Source organism: Argiope bruennichi, chromosome X2 (genome assembly GCF_947563725.1).
Source record: "Argiope bruennichi chromosome X2, qqArgBrue1.1, whole genome shotgun sequence".
NCBI classification, from domain to species: Eukaryota; Metazoa; Arthropoda; class Arachnida; order Araneae; family Araneidae; genus Argiope; species Argiope bruennichi.
In genome coordinates this window covers 40,789,766-40,802,114 of record NC_079163.1, presented here as the reverse complement: position 1 = coordinate 40,802,114, position 12,349 = coordinate 40,789,766, and the positions used below count along the sequence as shown (strand labels likewise).

Here is a 12,349-nt window from a genome sequence, read left to right as displayed (position 1 = left end):
ACAATCTGCATGCTCTGTAAATTTTAAATGGATTCTGTTATATTTTTTTGTGAGAAACGCTGATATGTGTTGCCATTTGAGATTTATGACGTGTATTTTTGTAATAAGGAATGTTTTCCTCACACAATATTGGCACAAAATATAACTTATAGATAACAGTTAAATAAAATAATAATAATATATGCAGTTAATATAATAAAATATTGAGGCGACATTGCTATCGACATAACTAAACGATCAAGTTTTAATATGTAATATTAGTTTCAGCTATACTTGAGTTACATAAAGAGATTTAAAATTACAAACTATTCAGAAGAGTAATATAACGCTTAAGAAAGAAAGCTGCATTTTTAAAGATATAATTTATAAATATTAATAATTTTGATAAATACTTAACCAAAGCTACAGAAAAGCTACTTAAACCAAATACTCACTTTTCCATATTTGATGCTTTTTTTGACACATAATATTTATTTTATAAGTTCGTAACTCGCATTCATTCAAGGGTGGGGAGATGAAATAAAAAGGTAATGGAAATATTTTAAAAATTAAAAAGAAATAGCGGCAAGGGAATAAAAATATTATAATTATCGTTTTTAAAACTAGGCGGTAGTTTTTTAAAAAATTATTTCCGAACCATTTAATTAAATTATAAATTAATATAAACTGATAAACAACGACTCAAACAATATATATATTCCCTTTTAAACATCCCTGTATTGTAGTAAGACACAAATACTTACTTAAAATCAGGGGGGAGCAACTTCCAACATCAGCCCTAAGAGACTATCAGGAGCGCATCTACCACAAAAACCTCCACATTTTCCTTGAATGACTTGACCTCTCTGTGAAAATATTATATAAATAATAAATAAATAGTTTAAATATGAAATTTCAAAGAGACTCTTACATAAGATCACATACCAAATTATACAGGGTGACTCCAAAAATCCTAGCAATATTTCAAAACTAAATATAAAATTAATAAATTTGTGTAGAAGAGAATAGTTTGCTTTAAAATTCTTTACAAGATGAAAGTTATTTTTTTCTGCTAGTTAAAACTTAGTTTCTAATTTTGCTCACTGTAATTGAAAATCTGCAAGCGAACCACCATAGATGTGCTTTTTATTTACAAATTTAGTTAATATATGCGGAATTTTTGAATTTTCAGATTATGCGTAGTTGCATAACAATGACGACAGCCACCAAAAAGCTTATTGAGCAAATTGGCGATTTGAAACCAGATCCACTATAACGATCTAAAGACAATTTTGTGTAAAATATACCCCTCCCTTCTCATTCATCTTGAAACAGTACTTTCAACTGGCATAGGGAACTTTTTCTTCATTGGAAGAGTTTTAAAACAGAAAGTAAAGGTCAGACAAGAACATCCAGAAAAAAATGTTAAACATATTCAACAGGGATCTCTTTCCAAACCAACACTATCAATGAAGAATGCATTGTGTCAATTAGACATTCTGCAAATGTGTAGTATTTTTTATATTTAATATTAACATTCTGCTTAGGTTTGATATTTGTTATGCCTAATATTAGACATTCTGTGTATGTCTAAAATTTGTTTTGCCTAATATTATATATTCTTCTTATGCTTTCTCTATTGCTAACAGTATCTTTTGGAAGTCGTTTGAGCTACTAAATGCACATCCATTGAAATATTTTGCGCATTGAATAGAATAAATGTTCTGTGACTGCTAGTAACGAAACAAATGCTCTGTTTGTTTTGAGTTCTATTTTGCTATTTTTCGGCACCTGTAATATGTACGAAAAAACTTAGGAATTAATTTTTTTAGAGAAGGAAAACTTTTTATCATGAGAGAAGAATTATTGTTCAAACGGCAGCTCAATTAACAATACTTCACTAATTACCACTAAATAATCAATCCACAAATAATCAGTTAGCCAAAGACTTTTAGACCACTCTGTCTGTATATCTCCAATTTTACAAATTTTCTATTTCAGCATCCATTGCTTATAAACTGGCAGAGTAATTTAGGAGTTAGAAACTAGTTTGATTAGAGAAAATTTTAACACTTGCAACGGAAACCAAAGTGTACGGCTTAGTACTTAATAGCCAATTCAAGCAACGAAAAACTTGTTCTTCAAATATAAATCAAAATATTTGAAATGGTGGTTCAAAGCTATCACCAAAATTAAGTTGATCAGAAAAGCATGAATGGTACATAGATTGACACATTTTACTCATATATCCTTTTATAGATACCTACTATAAGTTCACTACAAACTAAGTATACATACTTTCATAACATTGAAAGTATGTTATAAATAAGAATCTTCATGAAGCAATTTTTGACTTTTATCTTCCTTATATAAATGAAATACAGACTTTCGGATTCCGATTAGCTAAATTCTCTCATTACCTTCTACTGAATTTAGCAGATACGACAGAGGTTCCATTGCTTACAAAGATGATATATTCTATCATCTTTTAGAAAGCAATAACAATTTAACTAACTTAAGAAAAGGTCATTTTAGACAATTAAAATATGAAACTTTACGTTTGACTATTAGATTCTTAACAGCTTTCTTTAAATTAGCAAATAACTTCCTTTTTATTCATTTCAATAATGAATATCAATATAAAAAAACGGTGTTTGATAACTTTTACCTCAAGCCATCGAATCCTGCTGGAAGGATTATTTCCATTAGCTACCCATTTCGTAAGAGGTGACACGATAAAACCAGTCCCAAGTAAACTGAGAGAAAATCGACCTTGAGGGCAAGAATTTTTGCTGTAGCAATCTCCAGATTCACCAAAAGGAATGGGCTGAAGACCATGTGTCTGAGCAAATGTCCAATCTTGAGCTTAAAGAATAAGAGTAGATTAATATTAAACATTCCAAGTTTTTGGAGCATTAGTAACTTTCATTTTTAAATATTAAAAATGTATTAATGACGGCTCAATAAGGAATTATCATAAATTAAGAAAAATACTTAATGTGATTCAATGATTTTCTATCAATATCACAGTAGCGGAGTTGATGTTTACTTCCGTTTGCCGGGTCCACCTTTCTTTGAAATCGATTATCTTCCCTTTTTAAACATTTTAAATGTCTTTCAGCTGTGTTATAGGGAAGGATATACTCCTCATAAGAATCTTGTAGCACCACATAAACCTTCAACTGACGATTTTTATTTTTTTTAAGGTACAAACAAAATTTCAGAATATTTGTAGCGTGTCACATCCATTTTCGGCATAGGCGAAAGTGAAACAACGTGTATTTAACCAGTTGTCAAACTATAGCAGTGAAGTCATAATTGTAAAATATAGACCGTCTACTTTCCACTTGTCCCTGCTACACATATATTATTAATTTCTTGTTTTTAATCTCCTTTAAAACAGTAAGATAAATATTTATTGAACCATTCCCATGTATAAAAATTTAATATTTTCACTTTTAATCACAGATTATCCAGAACTGGATTTATTTTTTTTTTTCTTCTGTGAAACGAAAAAAAATGATATTAAAACATTTTTTTACAACAACTATCTTTAATTTAAACAATATAAAAACATGCGATGGAGAAGTATTACAACTGTTTATATACTTACTATTAACTACTAGAGAAGTAATGTTGATTGATATTCTTTGAAATGTGGTTAATCCAGGACCAATACTTTCATCAGTCACACAGCTACAAGCATCATATCGCGACCCGCTGTATGGACAAGTATCTGGGTTTGTCAGCCTTCAAGAAAACGTCAAAATTAGAGAAATACCAGTGAACATACTAGACACAGACATAAAAATTTTATATTTTCCCAAACAGACATATAGAGCATACAATCAGATAAAAGTTCAAAAAATATAGCAAAAAATGTAATAAAAACAATCGGTATTATAATGAATTACTGAACTTGTGAAACTTTTAAAGAAAATCATTACACATGAATGCGTTAAATAACAACAGAAATAAATTTTTTTGAAAAATCGTAGACAAAGCATTGCAATTGTGGTTAAATTTTTGTTCACCTTCAACTGCATGAACCAAACTTAGGACAATGTTAAGCATCTTAAAATTTTTCAAGCAACAGGAAATTCGATTCTAACAATGTTACTGAGTTAATGTAATAAGAAGATGAATTATTATTGTGTGTTATTATGATACTATGATTATATGACAGTCAAAAAGTCGCGAGGTGGAAATAACTAAATGCCGGTTAAAAATGATTCTGAAATGTCATATAGCATAATTTTTATTCATCTGATAAGAATCTATTGTATTTATAATTTCCTTCATTGCAAAATTAACAAGTAAAAGAAACAATTAAAAATATTCAGAAATTTAATTTCTACAATGTAATTATTTTCTCCAATACTACATTGCCTTATGGATACAACCAAAAGAGACGAAATCTTTCTTCATGGCTCTTCATTTTTTTGATTTCTAATAAATATAATCGAATATTATTTGTGATTGCATTGAACGAAGCAAAAAGGGAGACTTCAAGTAATTCTCAGTGCTATATCTGATATTTGGAATAAGTTTATTTAAATTACTCTTTAAAACAGAAGATCTCAAAAATTTGATTTTTTGATACTATTTACCTTTTACTGTATACTTCAGAATAATTATCTTGATCTCCTCTAATTAGAGTTACATATTCTTGAGGATGACTTGAATTCATTTTTGCGCAATAGATTTTCAGATATCTTCCTCTCACAAATATTTCTTGTTCCCCATCATAGGTGATGTTTGATCTCTTCTGAATATCTTGGCAACTAATGGGGGAACCTGGAAAAAAATCAGTCCTTATTGTTCAAATGAATCACTTTGATTCTCTATAGTTCAAACATTCTATTTATTTGATACGGGCTACTTTGGTCCTATGAATGAAAATTTCGCTTACATGGACGCTCATGGCAACGACGTCTTCTCTGAGGCCTTAAACGTTCATCACATCGTGCACTGGAAACACGTTTCCCTTCCGGTGTATGGCAATAAACTCTTCGTCTTTGACGACCAGTTCCACATTTCACATTGCACTGAAAACGAATTGAAAAGTGTTTTTTTTTTAATTAAAACATTTGAAATAAAAGATATATATTATCCTCTTAACAAGATATGTATCTACTAGTTTATAAGATAGAATAAATCTTCTGAACTAAAAAAAATGGAAGATAAGGCAGATAGATTAGATGCTTTTGAAATAATACATGCTCAGGATTGGAGAGAGACAGATGTACGAATGGAGATTCTGTTTCATTGTTCATGGCATTAGCCTTTTAAGCATCTTAATTCGCTCATTAGAAAAGCTGCTTAGGATTATGATTGTTTTAAAAACATCATGAATCGATTATAACGTTTCAGCATGAGTCATTTTATTGGAGTTTTTCACAAATAAAAATTCCAATAAATGGCTCTATTCCTAACAGAATCTTCTATAGCTTCCTAAAAGTTCCGCCTAACAGAATCTTACGTTGGGTTAATCATCATTCAAGAGGTTCGTAAATAAAAATAAAATTGCCTGATAATTTACGAAAAATATGTAAATTTGAAAAAAAAAAAGCCTTGAGAAATTCTGAGGTATTTTCAATGCATATACAAAAATAGACACCATTTGGTAGATGGGAGTTTTTTCATTCATGCATATAATTTAATATTCTGTAATTACGAAAATTTATCTGACAATATTTTTTTCTCGCCAAAACGAAAGATTTTTTGATATTATAAGATATTCTATTCATCTGTACCATTTTCTATAACGTTATAGTTTGAAAAAATAAGAGTACCAATAATTTAAAATTAGAATATTCTCTAATATTAGAGCAAAGGTAATTTGATGGTAAATCATACTAATTTTAATGTAATGATCATTATTATGCCAAATCGGTTTGTTATATTTCATGGCAGTTCAACTAACTAAATAGACAAATTAACTAACAGATAAAATGGATCTGAGGTAAAAAAAGAAAAAAAAAAAAAAAAAAGGATAGACCCTCAAAATTACCAAATCAGAATCAAAAAGTCGATAAACAAAATTTGTACATTTTATGATTCTTTTTAGAGAATATAATTCTTGGAAATTTTTACTAGGGACACGAACGAAAAGACGAAATATGTGCTTCAAATTCTTTACTTAAAAATTAGCAATAAATGGAATTTAGGTAAGATTGCAAAATGAAGAGAAATACTGGATTTCTACATTCAGGAATTTTTAATTTTTATTTCTTTTTGGAATAATTTATTTATCCTTTAAGACAAACGTCTTAAAATTTCTGCATTACATTTTACATCAAATTTCATTCCTATTTGGCTTTGTTACAGGATCAAGATTGAAACATTTGAGAGCATTTATTCAATGGAAGTTAGAATAATTGATCGTCTTAATTATACTAACTATATTTATAATTCTGATAGTTTACAAAAGCGATTCGTATGAAAACTGCAATTTTAATTGCATTTATATGTATACTTTCCATTGCACAGAACAAAAATCAATAACTAAATTTGATTTTAATTTTTGGATTTAAGGAAGAAAAACAAGATTTAAAACATGATCATGCTAACGAATTTTCTGAAAAAATTATACTAAAAGAGAATTTATATATTTGACATGGATACAAACTTACAGGGGACCATTCTCCTACAACCCATATGTTATCGGTACAATTTCCTAAATTGCATCCTCTGGCTATTGATGGTTTATCATCTGTTTTACACCAAAGTTCACTGCTGTTTGGTCTTGGAATGGGGTCAGGGTTGATCCATTTGTACGCATTGACTCGATGACAAGTTGCATTCCGAGTTTGAAGTCCTTTTCCACACGTTTTCGAACACTTAAATTGGAAACAAAATTATGTTCATTTTTCACATTCATTTTAACTGAAATTTTTGTAAAGAAAATTTCCAATTGAATTGGAAATTAAAAATTTTGAATTCGAAAGAAATTCTAATGGTAAAATAAAAAAAATATATATATAAAAAAATTGGAATATTGTAACTCAACAATAAACTGAAAATATTTTGCTTTCAAACATTGTGTATTAGCAACAAGATGAAATTCACATCTTCCCCTTTTATTCATAAAAATCAATCAAATAAAAACTATTCTTGTATATTTAAGATCTTATATGAAACTAAGGATTATTATTGTTGATAATCAATATCCCTAGTAGCACAAAAATATTGTACAATATTGTGTGACATTGATCAATATTTGCAATATTGTATAACATTGTGGAATATTGATTAATATCATATAATATCGAGCAATATTGTACAATATTGTGAAACAGACTGTGCTACCTGGGATTAAAATGGTAAATTAATAGTAGTGAAGTAAATTGAATTTACAATATTAGTTAAAAAGCAAAAAAATTTATTTCTAAAACTTTTTAGTGTAGTGTCAGTTATTTTCTTCTTTATTTACCTCAGACCATGGGGTTGTCATCCATGTTAAAGAACACTGGTATTGGTGACACTTCCTTCTTTCTTTGGGTTTTCTTAAATGGCCGCAAAACTTATCATCGACAGTTTTACTTCCAGTTTGGCATGTCACTTCACGTGTTTTAAACCCTTTACCACAAGTGGATGAGCACTGGAATAGAATGATTAAAAAATCATCAATTTTTTTTAGTAAAAGCTGAATTAATAAATACTGGGAAGTACATATTTCAATAAAATGTTTCCTCAGACTGTTCAATAGTTTTTAATTATATTTCGTACTAAAAAAAATCAATATACCTTAGACCATTTTTGCTTCTTCCAATAGAAACCAGCACACTTCATTCTTTTGCACATTTTAATTTCAGTTGTTGGCTTCGGGACATGATCACATTCTTTATCAGTTACTACCTTTCTACCTCGACGACACTGTGTTGTGCGTGTCTGCGTACCAACACCACAGCTTGTGGAGCACTAAATACAAAAATACAACAAAATATTGTCTAAAAATGTTTCCGTGGATGAGTGACAGTAAATAGCATCACAGATAAAATATTTTCACCCCTAGTCACACATGGTTTTAAAAACACCAAAGGAAAAAAAAATTACCGTTTTTTAAAGAAACTTCTTAAATGAGAGGCACGTGGCATCAACCCTCCCTCCTTGTTACCTATTATGTCAATGCCATGGTTGCATGAATCATTCAGCATTTGGTGTTTTTAAAACCAAAAATATAGTATTTTAGCATTTGGAACTTAGTTTCTTAATTTTTTCAAAAATCAAATATTAAAAAATAACAACACTGTGTTTGGTATTATAGTGAAATACAGACATGAAACATATTTAACAAAATTATTATCTGAATATTTCCTCTTTATGTACATATGCTCAGTAAACAAATAACATGAGTTTACTGGAAATAGAAATAAAATAAATAAATAAATAAAAATTATATTACAAAATTGAGGATATTTGTAGAGAGTTTTTATTCATCAACTCTTTAGATTGGTTCAAAGTAAATTAAACCACTTCATTTCTTTAAGAACGGTAGGATGGAAATTCATAAAACTTAAGAATGTGAAATCAGAATTTACGCTTTCATAAATTGAAATGTTTGTTATTTTATACTGCATTAAAATTAATACAAAGCAATTGCATACATCTATGCTTTATTAAATAATAATGGAAAGCAATATTCTCACCGGAGTCCAGGAAGTCCAAACCCAGTTAACACAAGAAGTTGATTTGCAACGTTTCATATTATCTGGCATTGGTAGAACACAACGATCCTTTGTTAGTGGTGCCTTTTTGTAGTCTATGCACTGTACCAAACGAGTTTGTACTCCTTTTCCACATGTTGAAGAACACTATAATGAAGAATATTGTTACAGAAATTATCTACTAAGCTAGGAAAGAAAAAGCGCCGAAAAGAATAATCGCACTTCATTCCATATAAGTGAAAGAGGAAAAGAAACGGGAAAGTAATCGACATGTTTAAAAGTTTTCATATATCCTGTATGAAAAGTCGAAACGCATAGAGTTAGTCACATGATTCCAGTCCTGAATAGTTTATACACACTAAATTCAGGTGCAGGTCATTCCAAATATGTCATTGGTAGGATTCTATTATCTGTATTATCATTTTTATTTTTGAACTTATTGTATTACAGTACTTTTTAAATCGGCAAATAAATATTATTTGGCTTATATAAGCTTCACTGAATGCTAATTTAAAGCAGTTGCATTAGGTCTGCTGCTTCAAATTTATTTTCCAGAGTACAGTTTTGCATTTTTTGAAATTTTGTTTTTACTTTCTAGAATCTTTAAAAAAAATTCGAACTCGCGATTCTAATGAATCTCCTCGTTTTAGGTCTCTCTTAATTCGAAAAACGCATTTTCGGATAACGTCTGTCTATCCGTCCTTTTGTCTGTGGCAAAAAAATAACTCAAAATTTCTTATAGCTAGACAGATGAAATTTGGTATATGGTCTTTACATCAAATTTGTAGATTCTATTAGTCTGTCCGTCTGGCTATTCGAATATCAGAGAAACGAAGAGAGCTTAATGGATAAAATAAGGATGGATGCACAGATTTAACATCTATATTGTAGACACCTATTACATTTTGAGTCAAATCCAATGAGGGGTTGAAAGCCTGTTGGTTTGTACTTTCAGAAGCATGTAAACGCGATAATTTACGAACAATGACTTAAATACATCAAATTTTGTACGTAATTTTTTTACTGTAATTGTAGTTCTGCTTCAAACTTTGGTTTCAGTTTGGTTTGGGAAAGCACGACCAAAATAGAACTCCACCTTTATAAGAGAGTATACGAGAAAGTTTTGGGAAGACCACCCCTTTAATTTCTTTCCGCATTTTATTGCTTCAAAGAATACTCAGTTTAAATGTCCACTTTAAAACTATGGCATATATTTTCGTTGCTGAAATAATTCATAGTTACCTGACTCCATTCACCAAGTATCCAGTAGGGGCAAGGTTCTGTATTACACTGTGATGTATCTGGAGGTTTCTGTGTCATATCGCAACCTTGGCTGTGTTTCCCCAGTTCATCATAGCAAGCTACTTGTCTTCGTCGAATCCCCCCACCACAAGATTGGGAACACTAAAACATAAAAAAGAATCGTTATTTTTTGCTGGACTACTTAACATTTAAAACTTCAAAACTATTATGTTCTAATAACCTCACAGAAAATGTTAACCGAAATTTTATACCAAATAAAAGTATTTTATATTTTAAAAAATATTTCATTTGTCACGAATTGGAAATATCTTGTGCCAAAAAATAAATTTTGTGGAAAACCCAAAAAATAACCTATCGATAAAGAACAAAAGAAACACAATGAACGAACCTTTCCCCATAAACCTGTTCTCCAGTAATATATTGTCACTTCTTTTTCCACATTATTATCTCCGATTTCTTCTGAAGGGGACTGTTTTGGACAAACACTCAAATGACAGTTCTTTTCCTTCTTAGGCTTAGTGTTCAAGTCACAATGATCATCAGATGGAGTCCTCTCATCAGAAGAAAGACACATCACACGTCTAGTCTGGATGCCTGAGCCACAAGTTACCGAACACTATAAGGAAGAAAATATCAGAAAATTAATTAACATTCTAAAAATTCTTTCTAATTACAAGCAAAATTTAAATAGAAATTCTACCCCAAACTCTAGATTGTAAAAGTAGCTATATATAGTTTTCAATTGCTTTACTTGAATGTAAAAGCAGGGTAAATACCTTAGGAATAATTATTGTATCGTAAAATTATCCTACATTTCTAAATTAAAAAAAAATAATTTGAAAGAACAAATAAAAAATATTTAAAGATTATGAAAGGAAAACATTTTGTCAAATTATTTAATATTCATCTCAGCATTATCTTCAGCCAGATAGAAATTTGTAAAAAGAAAATTTAGTAAGATTCTAAAATATATTTCAGATATATAAGCCTGGAAACCAAATATTCACACATGCACACTAAAATTCCGGTAAATAGAAGCATCGCAGGTGGTTTTAAGTTTCAGAAATCTAACAGACGGCATGACAAACTCCAAAGTCACATAACAGAAAGTTAAGTTTGAAAAATACAGTTTACTAAAGGAGAATGAGAAATTATACACATATTCACTGTAACCCCTAATCTTCGTTTGATCTCTGCAAAAGCGAATTAGCTACTCCAATTAAATGGACGCACAGAAGTTTCGAAAATAATTTAAGTAAGAATAGTCAATGATTTATTTTGTTTCCAAAACTTTATAATTAAGATTCTCACTTTTCAATAATAGTTTAGATTGGAAGAATAAGAGAACGATATCAACATTTATCTCATATGAGAGCAAAATGGATAAAAAGGCTTCAATATAATGAAAGGATTTCTCTCTCTTAAACATTAAAGGATAAATATTATTTCATAAATACCTCACTCCATTTCCCTGTTGTCCAGCGTCCACATGCAGGAAGACGGCAAGCCCTTGTGCGAGTAGGCTTTTGATGTCGGCTACATTTCCTGTCAGGCAATACTCTTTGCGTAGATAGTTGATGACAAATAACTTGACGATACATGAGTCCATCCCCACAAGTTGCGGAACACTGGAAAATCGCAATGATTTTTATCACAGAAATAATTTAAAGTTGACAGAACAGAAAATGAATAGGCAGAATACATGATTAGAATAAAATTTATTTTTAATAAGACTGAAAACAAATTTTTGTATTTTTATTCAAATGAGATAGTACATTTAGTCAATTATTTTGAAAAAATGGATTGAATAATACAAACTAATAATGTTTTTTACTAATCAAAAAATTCGAAATAAAAATGCAGGTTACTCTTCAAAATCATATACGAGATATAGAGAAATTTCATGAAATCTTAGAGATGGCAAATTCTTATCATCGAAAAGTACAGAATATTTTATTTAAGAAAGTTTAATAGAAATAAACTTGAAGCATTGATTTATAATTTTAAAATAAAAAGTGAGATTTGTTATCTTTATTTCAATGTTCTTCGTTTACCAAAAACTGAAAAAGATACTAACCGATGACCAGTTGCCAGTTTTCCATTCTGTAGACGATGAATGGACAGGGTCTGTCTCTTCTTCTGCTGGCAGTGGAGCAGGAACCATATTTTCAATAAAATCTTGATGACTGTTTGATTTCACAGTACACAAAGGAACTTTACAAGATTCTACTTGCCGAGGCTTGGATAGTTCATCACATTTTTCGGGAGATACAGGAATATTATTTTCTGTACAAGTGACGTGGCGTTTACGTATTCCACTTCCACATGTGACCGAGCACTGAAAAATTATTTTATACATTTCAACCAAAAATTAAAAATAAAATTACTCAAAATAATAATAAAATCACAGATTTTCTTAAGAATGATTTCATAAGTAT

At 29.7% G+C, this 12,349-nt stretch overlaps 1 protein-coding gene across 2 annotated transcripts in view; it reads right to left on the bottom strand.

The window, feature by feature from the left end:
- LOC129960214 (A disintegrin and metalloproteinase with thrombospondin motifs 9-like) overlaps positions 1-12,349 on the bottom strand; it is a 344,112-nt gene that overhangs the window by 6,193 nt on the left and 325,570 nt on the right. For both annotated transcript variants that reach the window (XM_056073454.1, XM_056073455.1), the window contains 13 exons: positions 11,989-12,249; positions 11,369-11,539; positions 10,300-10,527; positions 9,891-10,052; positions 8,631-8,795; positions 7,729-7,902; positions 7,415-7,582; positions 6,615-6,821; positions 4,892-5,027; positions 4,590-4,776; positions 3,593-3,729; positions 2,648-2,844; positions 744-845 (listed from right to left, as the gene is read on the bottom strand). In XM_056073454.1, coding sequence (XP_055929429.1) covers positions 750-845; positions 2,648-2,844; positions 3,593-3,729; positions 4,590-4,776; positions 4,892-5,027; positions 6,615-6,821; positions 7,415-7,582; positions 7,729-7,902; positions 8,631-8,795; positions 9,891-10,052; positions 10,300-10,527; positions 11,369-11,539; positions 11,989-12,249 — 2,289 coding nt within the window. In that variant the 3' untranslated portion in view covers positions 744-749. The remainder of the gene's footprint in view (positions 1-743; positions 846-2,647; positions 2,845-3,592; positions 3,730-4,589; positions 4,777-4,891; positions 5,028-6,614; positions 6,822-7,414; positions 7,583-7,728; positions 7,903-8,630; positions 8,796-9,890; positions 10,053-10,299; positions 10,528-11,368; positions 11,540-11,988; positions 12,250-12,349) is intronic.